General features: G+C 44.2%; 1 protein-coding gene across 5 annotated transcripts in view; it reads right to left on the minus strand.

Moving 5' to 3' along the window:
• Positions 1-10,083, minus strand: part of LOC134073198 (zinc finger protein 521) — a 109,484-nt gene extending 99,401 nt beyond the window's left edge. For 4 of the 5 annotated variants that reach the window (XM_062530231.1, XM_062530205.1, XM_062530214.1 and 1 more), the window contains exons 1-2: positions 9,577-10,083; positions 631-687 (exon numbers count right to left, since the gene is read on the minus strand). In XM_062530231.1, coding sequence (XP_062386215.1) covers positions 631-687; positions 9,577-9,616 — 97 coding nt within the window. In that variant the 5' untranslated portion in view covers positions 9,617-10,083. The remainder of the gene's footprint in view (positions 1-630; positions 688-9,576) is intronic. The other variant, XM_062530223.1, reaches the window with a different exon arrangement.
• Between the last annotated feature and the right edge of the window lie 550 nt (positions 10,084-10,633).

A 10,633-nucleotide genomic window follows, 5' to 3' on the forward strand; every position in this document is an offset into this window, starting at 1 on the left:
AGGGCAGCAGTGGATGCCACATGAGGTGACAGGACGCATTCATCTGGCCAGAGAGAGAGAGAGAGAGAGAGAGAGAGAGAGAGAGAGAGAGAGAGAGGGAGAGAGAGAGAGAAAGATGCAAACACAGGAATAGATACACCCACAAACAAACACATCAACACAGACACACACACACACACTTGTACGCACTAAGCTTACAGTACTGATGCATGCTAACGACACACGCATATAGTACCGAAGACGGAAAAGACAGAGGGATACACACACACACACACGCACGCGTGCGCGCGCACACACACACACACACACATACACACACACACACACACACACACGCACGTGTGCGCGCGCACACACACACACACACACACACACACACACACACACACACACACACTCACACTCACACTCACACTCACACTCACACTCACACTCACACACACACACACACACACTCACACTCATGCAAAGAGAACCAGACACCAAACAGCACACTTTGAGCCAAAGACACACAATGGAATGAAACACACTCCACTCCACATCACGACAGACAGACAGCCACAGACCAGATGTAGTGAGACAAAAAGGCCATTTTTTATCCCACAATGAAAACAGAAAATGAAGCATTACCGCTTGCTACGGCAGTCTGCCCAGGGGTGAGCTGGTCCTCAGTCACATTGTCTTCTACTGCCATGGAGAGACAAAAAGAGGGAGAGAGAGAGAAAGAAAAGAACTGATTAGAGGGACAAATAAAGAAACTTTGTGGGCATGATCTCCTCAGCATGATTTCTTATTATTGCGTGCCTGCTTCTTTTCTCGTTTTTTTTTCTTCTCCCTCTCTCTCTCTCTCTCTCTCTCTCTCGCTCTCTCTCTCTCCTCGTGTGTACCAGAGATTTTCATTTTGATTTTGTTGTTTTTATATTAATATTCTTCTGCGCACAGAGCTTTCAGTTACTTTCTGCAACTCAACCTCAGGTTTGGGAATCGGCTCGAGTCTTTCATATGCATGAGGTTTGGCAGGGCGGTCCACAGCCACCCACATAAATCACTTATTGGGTTGAATAATGACATTATGAATTATAGAAATCTTCCAAAAACATATCCCTTCAACAGAGACCCAGTGACCAGAGTACGAAAACCTCCTCCCTTAACTGGCTTGGCAAGAACAAAAAAAAAAGAAAAACATATTTCTTTCATCGAAACTCAACCACATACACCGAAAAAAAAGCAGAAAGGGGGGAAAACTGTGGTAGTGGAAAATGCCAGCTTACAGAAAAGAAGCTGAGAAAAGGAAAATGGGTGAGAGGGATTTTTACATTTTCCTTTCAGTTCAAAGATTTTTGTTCTTGATTCCCTCATACATTTGGTCTTACGAGGCCATTCTCAACTGCCTACCTAGGTAATGCAAGGCAGCTGATGCCAAGTGAGAAACATCACCTATACCTGTACACCACACCTGTAAAATGCAGGTATGGATGTTTACCTACTGTAGCTTATGTGAGTGACATTGCATCGCAAGTGTTCTCAAGATTTCACAGTATTCTTCCTAAAAGGACCGGTGAGTTTGCATGACACGGTTGCTGGCATTGCGAGCTCCAGCAAACAGCCAACGCTCTCCACCAGTCACCGGCGAGTCCCACGGAGAGACATCACCTGCTAGAACTGCGTAGCTTCAGAGTTCCATTAGCGCAGACATGCCCGTGCATTCTAATGACGCTGGCGACGACTTCGGAGCTGAACAGTCCTTGAATGAACCCCTCTTTGACCAGTGCTTAGACAAATTCATTACACGCCAATAAAACCCTTTTGACGAGTGGCCCGCCGCCATTGTCCCCGACAAACAAGGAGTGTGTTGTGAAATGTATGCACAGATTTCATTAGAGACACCCCCCCTCCACCCCCCCCCCACCCTCCACCCCCCCCCCCCCCCCCCCCCCTTCTCACTCCAACTGGAAGAGTTCCTCTCGCTGTATGTCAGGTGTGGAGAACTAAATGGATTTTAGCAGCAGGAAGAGAACAAAAGACTCCCACCTGCTCCATGGAAAATGAGGGACTCATTGAGGAGGTTTACGTGCCTCGCAGTTCCACCCCTGCAGGCAGGAACGTAGCCTCCATTATGCCTCCTCCAGCTACCCTTTCATTTCCTGTGCAAAGAAATGGCCCCCTCTGACAGGACCTCCCAGCTGGGGGGGTGGACGGGGGGTGGGGGGTGGAGCGGGTGGCATGGTGGAGACATGTCAAAGCAGGAGGTCGCCTTCGTTCTCTTTGAGTGCTTTAACAGAGTTGCATTTTGAGGTAATTAAGGAGAGGTTGGTGGGTAGATGGACGCAGGCACCACAGAGTTTGCCAAAGAACAGTAAGCCTCCGTCAAACCACTCAAACCACGATAAAAAAAAAAAAAAAGTGATAAACACAAAAACGCAGGTGACCAACTTTGTTTCCAAGGGTGATGGTCACCATACAGGTGTCACGTGGCATGGCAACATGATCTCAAAAGAACACTCTTTCTGATCCACGCTCAACATGGCCTCACGCTAGCTCCTTCCTCTCTTCAGTTCCTTAAAAAGGTCTTAAGAGCCCGATCTAAGCGTGAATCACTTTTTCCACTAGTGGAAAGGTGGATAATTCAAAGTGCGTCACATCAGCCGCCGTGAGGATGCTTGGCTGAGCGCCGGTCGGACTGTTGGCGGTGACCAATGGCGGTCAGTGAAAAAGTAAATAAATAAATAAATAAAATAGTCAGAAAGCTTCTGGCCAGCAGTGGGGCTGGCGGGCTTTAATGCAGAGAGGTGGACACTGCAGGTGCTGGTTGGACTACAGACGAGTGCTCCGGCGGTGGCCCAGAGAGCCACCTCTTAAGAGGGAAGGCCCCTGCCAGCTAAATGAGTTTTTCCATCACAGTGCAGATCCATACAGGCAGCATCATTTAAATCGGGGCAGGGGTCTTAATAAATCCCCCGCGGCTCCGAGGTAGATTGGTATGTTGGGAGTTCGACTTTTTTGTTTTGATTGCCGTCCCTGTTGGTGAGACGAAGGGAGTTGAGGCAGAAAATTCCCTTTTAACAAAGCGAGCGCAACTTTTACATTATGACAGCTCACAGTCATTTAGTACCACTGTGCTGCTATTAAAAAGCGTGTTTTTTCTTTCAATTTCAACAGCAGCAACGCATTTTATGTGTTCTATCATTTCCCCCCTCCTACAACTGTTTTTGTAATTGGTCAGCATGGCATGATTGCAATAACAACTTCAACTGGACTAGGCAGTGTGATTGGATCTTTAGGCAATCACTAAATTATTTCAAACACTATAGGCCACTTGAGGGGAACAGGAAGTGGCCCAGGTCTCCCGCACTCCTTTAATCACTAGTCCACTGGCATAAATGACAGCAGGTTTGGAGCCACTGTGCTTGGTCAGACACATAACCTGCCACGCAAACTGACATTTCCCTCGATAAAGCACGTATTTATTGTGCTTTGCCAAATGTTTCCATTGTACATAAAATGATAGCACTAAACCTAGGTTCGACACGAGTGCAGCTATCTAGACGAGTGCAGTTAGGGACATGGAATAGTAATATTGGCCACATGAGCAGTAATTCATTTCTCGGAGGGGTTAGATGAGATCGGCGGGCCCCAGCATAAATCATCTCCAGTACATTTTACATTGTGGTAATAGTCATTTTACACAGACATGCTCTGATATGAGAGCCCTCTCTGCAAAAAGCGCTCGCTTAATATATGAAACATGGTAAGACTGAGGTATCAATTTCTGACATACTTTCATACAGCTAATGGCTCAAACTCAGCATAGGGAGTCATAGTCAGACAGCAGATTCGAGCTCAATTCTGTCCACGGTTCCACAGCCTTTTCCTAACCTCTAATGGGCTTTCTGTTGGCCCTCCTTTCAATATACTCGGCTGGAGTTAACTCCAATGACTATAGTCCACTAAAAATGTGAGAGAAAAAAAAATAGTAGAAGAGTACCTCCATATAAATCATGTACTCCTTGACATGGTCCAGAGAAAAAATGCTTAACTGTCAATTGTATCTAAAACATCAAATGAAAAAGAAAAAAAAGATATACCAATTTGGTCTGCTTATTCTTCGTAAATCTGTTATGTCAACTGGATTGGTTCCATGGAGTGGCAAAATCATTAGAAGGAAGCTATGTGCAGATGAGCTTACATCAAAACATCAGACTTTGCTTTTTCCCCATAATGTAAGCTTATCACCAATGTCTTATCATCATGCTCTCGTATGAGTTTCAAAAGAGCATATGATTTCGTTTATCACACCATATTATTCAATATCACTAGAAGAAATAGCTATCAGGCTGTGACTAGAAACCACATAGTAAGAATGAAAAAAAAGCACCACCTCAACCATTGAGAAAGGGCAACAATCTGATATTTCTACTATTAAGTGAACAGGCAAAGGCTACGTCGAACACTTGCAAAATGACAATTCTCTCAAATGTATAATATAGGTCTGAATAGGAATAAAACATTTTCACTGGTATGCATTACTTAACACAGCAATAGGGGCACTTGACCCCACAGTGTAGAACAGCATATAATGTCCCTCCCTGGCACACCCAGGCTTCAGTGACCGAGCTCTTACTTGCATTCACAGGGCCACGCAGGACAAAACCATGGACATAAGTCCAGCCGCACGCAGGAACAAAAGGCCTGTAATGCAGCCCGACGAGCTGACAAGAAGCCTCTCGCCACAGGGATTACAACTCAATTTAGAGAGGGTCGCCGAGGTCAACCCCCATCAATTAGTGCAGCGAGGCCGAGACGCACAACTGTACAGCAGCCAGGATCTAATGAACGCAACAGGGCGGGCGAGGCTGGTGAGCAGTGTCATGAAGGATTTACAGTGAAGGACATGACGATTATGTACCAGCGCCCTGCATTCTCCTGTCTTACATTCTACACAAGTCTACCGTTGCTCTTACACGGCTGTCTGCATGGCTAGTCAGATGTCAATGAAAGACGACATCTGTGGGTGAAGATGCTGACGTCAACAATGGCGAAAGCGATAATCACAACAATATTTCTACTGGGTCTGATTTTATTATGCAAGCAAAGTTTCCACCGCCATAACTGTCAGTTAGGGTCTTGATTGAAACACAGTTGAGTAAGACTGTAACCTGCCTGTAAACTGAGGATTCCTGCAATGCCACAGCAACTCTGGAGGAAGCCACATTCACACAGTGTGAAATAACAAGAAATATCGGCCAGCTCCCGCGACACCGCACACAAGTTATAAAGGCGAGTGTCAAGAGCAGTGACAGGCCCGCTAATGGGATTTCTTTAATGGTTCTATGACAATTTCCTTAATGATAATGATACCATATTTTTGTGTCACATTACAAAGTGTTAATGACTGTTTTATCACAGATCATTAGTTGGACCACCACTAAATTTAAAGTTTACAGAATGTTTTATAATTATTTGCACAAAGCATGTGTTTAATGGTAGACTCTTGTAATTACATGCGTCATGACAAAATTTAAATTCCAACCTTTTATTAAAAGCTTTAAAAGAGGTCAACATCCCATACCTGCACTTAGGTCAAATTAATCATACTAACGACACCATGTCTTGAACTGAACTGAATTTTTTCCCTTAAATTGGCCATAAACCCCTGAGAATACTGGAGCGATACTATCAATCAAGCTATGCTGTTCAGTCCAGCTTCCAGTGTTCTAATATTTCTTCCAGAAATATTCCAATCATGTGAAAAGTTTCACCAGTTTCACACGATACTGAAAACCTTATAATGCCATATCAATTATTAACACTTAGATTCTGACACTGTCTCGTAGTACAAATCATCCAGAGATTGTCTCAATCCTTAATTAACATTAAACGCACTGCTGACACATTTGTTTAACTGGAAAAAAAATGTCTCGAGTTCACTTCGTCTTCCATTAGACTTCTATCAAATTGTCCTACATACTGAAAGAATTAATCGAATTCAGGAAAGGCACCTTTTGATGGCTCAACATTCAGACATTATTCAAACAACCCACTGATTTGTTTTACTGAGAATACCAATACCATTCAACAAATGACTACGGCAAGGCTTAGAGTCTAGATCGCCAGACACACACACACACACACACACACAACACAGCAGAGGAGGGGAGGCAGAGATAGGAACCGAGGGAGAGAAAGAGAGAGAGATGAGGAGACACTGATGATAGAGTGAGAGAAGCAGACGCAGATAGAGGCAGAGAGTGAGCGGCAGAGAGAAAGACAGGGAGAGAGAGAGTGTGTGTGTGTGTGAGAGAGAGAGAGAGAGAGAGAGAGAGAGAGAGAGAGAGAGAGAGAGAGAGAGAGAGAGAGAGAGAGAGAGAGAGAGAGAGAGAGAGAGGAGAGGGTAGCTCATATTTCCTCCAGGGCTTAAGTGCAGCCAGGTTGAGAGCCATTGCCCATGTTTACTGTTGCTATTAATGCCTCTCTCACATTTCCTGTCTATGTGCTCACACTGCCTCTTTCTTATGCGTCCAGTGCAATAACACACGCTTCTCGCATGGCTAGGAGAGACACAGGGAGGGAGGCTATTTAAGGTGTATATGACACAAAAGTGATTTGATGACACCCGAGACATGCAGGCTAAATGATGCAGAAAATATATTTATGCATGCAAGGAGCCCCTGGAAACAACCTCGGCCAATAAAAACACCTGCAGAAGGAAATGCTCGAGAAAAGAAGGAGAAAAAAAGAACATGTCATTTAGGTCCAAGGGTGCAAATACTGATGTAGCCCCCAACGCTTGCAAAGCAAAAGACTCCTCTCTCTCTCTCTCTCTCTTTTTTTTTTCTCCTCGCAGAAGAAAGTGCTCGACGTGGCAGGCAGGCACCACACGTGCCAAAGCCAGCTCGGAGCCCGGGTCTGCCGGAGCCGCCGTCTGATGGCACTCGGGGAGAGAGGGAGGGTCTGTGGGGGGGCGGAACTGACACGACGGCCGGCGGGGGCCGGGGGCCGGCAGCAGCGGTGGTGGTGGTGGACAGGGATGCAGATAGGCAGGGATTGTGTAAATGTCAGTGAGCGAGGCTTAAGTGTTTGCATATAAGCGGATGATGTATGGCCCGCGTCCTGTGGCATTTATTCCCCCAAGCAATAACGCAGCCTGGGCTCTGTCTCGCACACTTAATTGAGACGGGACTTGCAACATTGGCCTTGTCTTCCCAGGGACCACAACATAACCTCTGACTCACACTCCAACCTCTCCCAGTGAGCACACAGCCACCACATTCCACCAGAAAAGATAACCCATTTCAGGGGGAGGATTTTTTTTTTCTTCTTTTGTCATATCTGCACCTCAACTGTTTCTTTGGACAACTACTGTACTCTCCCTCCCACCCCCTGCCAAAAACAAAAAACAAAAATAAATTAAAAAAAAAAAAAAAATCCAGGCCGCATGATTGGCTGCGTGATTCACTGCTACGGAGCCCAGTTACTTTTTCTGATGCGATATGCAAAGTGTCTCTACTGTGCCACAAAACTGGGTCCAGAACCAATGTGTTTTACTTCACACAACTTAGAGCAAATCAAAGTGCAGCACTCAACATCCACGTATATATTGAATTATTTTGATATAAGGAGAGATTATCTGTTAGAAAAGAAATGTGCTATAAATCAAAATATTTTTAAAAAAAAACATGGTTTAAAAGAAGGAAGAGAAAGGAGGAGGTTTAATTTAATGTGCAAATTGAAACGTCAACATGGCATTACAATTGAACTGATTAGTAATGAAATTGCATATAATGTAAGGGTTTCATATATTATGTCAAATATAACCTCCTCTCTTACAATGATTTAACATACACCTCTTGGACAAGCACCACACACACACACACACACACACACACACACACACACACACACACACAAACACACCTAAGTATCGTTTGAAGGGAAAATGCTATATTGTACTATTGACCTGGCTGCAGATGCCGCTACTATGGAGAAAAACTATTTAATGCCACATTTTTGCTGACTTGTTGGATGCAGATATAGTGATGTCCTTCATAGAGACAGATTGTGCGTAAGGTGGGGAGACACACACACACACACACACACTTCTCTCCCTCTCTCTGTGTGTCTCTCCCTCTGTCTCTTACTACTCTATCCCATAGGTATTGATTTAAAATGGTGGCCATAGGACTGCACGGCAGACCGTGTAATCTTCCTTTGAGGAGATGACTTCCGAGAAGGAAAGGGAAGAGAGAAAGGGCTCAACAGACCACAAGCTGGGAATGTGAAATTGTGGACAATTATTTGCTGAGCAAAATACAATGCTTGCCAGATGAACTGGAGTTTAGCCATGAATACCAGTGGCTTCCCTCAGATGCTACATGGAAATACTAGTCACTCCATGCACACACACACACACACACACACGCACACACACACACACATGGATACATATGTGAGAGAAAGAGAGAAAGTAAGACAGAGAGAGAGAGAGAGAAACTATTTCAAACTTCTACTTCAGTCTGACTTGATGGATTATTTTCAGATACCCTATACATTTGAAAATGAAAAGAACTCAAGAATTGTTTATATGCTATGTGAGGTATGTGCAATTTTTATATTGTTGTCATACTGCAAGACAACAACAACAGCCAACAATTTATCAAGTGAATGGCAACATAAATAGCAATGGAAACACATTAACAGAAGATGTTGTAGGCTGTTTTGAGTTTACAGAACAAGAATTATCAAGAAGAGAGAATTCAGTAGGCTAACAGACAACCTCTTCAACAATCCATCTACAGTACCCCTTCTGTTATGCATATTAAGAGATCTGACACAACCAATGACACGTCGCCCCCCTACCAGGTCGATGTCACTCACAGAACTTCCCAAATCGCAGATAAGGTCAAACATGGGCTATAGTCAATATACAATAATCTTGCATGGAGTCTCCTTATTTCCCTATAGGCTAACATTTAATGTTAATGCCCTTAGTGTTAATTGAGAGCCACTACTTAAGCGTATTTCTTTAAAATGTTTCTATCTGCTTCCCCAACGCTGCTCACGTGATATGCCACCACAAACTCTTACATTCCACCAGACTTAGCACCGTGCACAGGCATCTTTTTTAAAAAAAGTCAATGACAACAAAATACTCCACAACTCGATCAAAAGCAATCCTTCGAGTAATTCATAACAGGTATTATTAGCAGCTTGGACATAATTACTGGTCGACAGTATACTGGTTATGACATCTTTCCTTGTTATCTGACCAAATATGTAAGTAGTGTGGACTAGACTGTGTGTTCTGTTCATAACAGAATTTCGCAATAGCCTCCAAAGGCAGTAGTTTGCGCAGCGTTGCTTGCGGGCTACGAAATCATTGAATTGTACTTGGACATTTAGGCCTATTATAAATTATAACCTTATAGCAGACAATAGTGAAGCTTGCCGTTTACGTTGTATAGGTGTACTGTATCAAATAATCGAACACGTGCCGATAGCTTAAAATGTTGCATGCTCTAGAATGCGGATGGTGTCTACCCTGTAACACGCGTTACACATGCAGCGAATACCACTTACCTTTCAGGGGTCTTGGTTTAGCTTGCTTGCGGCGCGACATCCTACAGAAAACCGCTGAAGTTTCCCAGATTCGCTCTGATATATTGCATTCAACACCACGCAAATAAGATACCTGGCGTAATCCTGGTCTTATTTCACCAATAATGCAGAGCGCGTTTTAAACCATCAGTAGCCTGTGATAGTTGACGCTTTCGTATTTCATACGAGGATGTCTAAAATTGCAAAATTATCTGTCTTTACGTAGCCTATTTAGTTTAATTGTGGCACCCAGCAAAGTGTCAGAATATCGATAGTGACAATTCCATCATGCGGATCCATCTCCCAGCAATAAGAATGATCAGACGAATATCCGATTTAAAACAAAAATAGAATATTTTGCTGTCAGACTATCGCGAAAGAGCACAACAGCAAACGCCTGCTGAGAAGGATAAAAAATGCAACAAAACAAAACGGAAAAAAATACTTTTCCTTACATAGTCAACTGACAGGCACTAAAACTAATTTAGGCTATCCCTTTTCTCACTCCCGTTAGCTAATCATGTATTTGAATCTGAATCGGGACTAAGTCTACGTCTAAATTGGTTTAAAAAGAGGATGAAGAAGCGGAGAGAAGATGTGAGCTCCCTCCTCATCACAAACCTGCAAGGTCTTGGACTGCGCTGTCGCTCCGGTAGTCCACATAATAATGGAAAATGGAAGCAAGGCCCCCAAAGCCATCAGGATGGCTCCAGAGGGGGCCCCTACCCCGCAGGGACTCGCTCTGTACGTAATCACTGAGGAAATCATTGTCAGCCTGCCTGCACTCACACACAGACAGAGAGGCATGATTAAAATCCTCGGGATTGAGGCAAGATGCGGATGCCTGGATCCATGCGCCGCCGGATCTGGAGTCGGGCTCCAAACCTAAACTTGGCTCCTTTCCTCTTGCCTCTCGCCTGTCGGCTCTCAGTCGGTGACACTCCCGTCTTTGGCAGACGGATTGGTCCCCCTTCTGGTAGAAAGCGTTCAACAATAAAAGGTTTCTGTGTTATGCGGTCTTATAGCTGCTGACATTTCA

The sequence above is a fragment of the Sardina pilchardus genome, chromosome 2 (assembly GCF_963854185.1).
Source record: "Sardina pilchardus chromosome 2, fSarPil1.1, whole genome shotgun sequence".
Lineage (NCBI taxonomy): Eukaryota > Metazoa > Chordata > Actinopteri > Clupeiformes > Clupeidae > Sardina > Sardina pilchardus.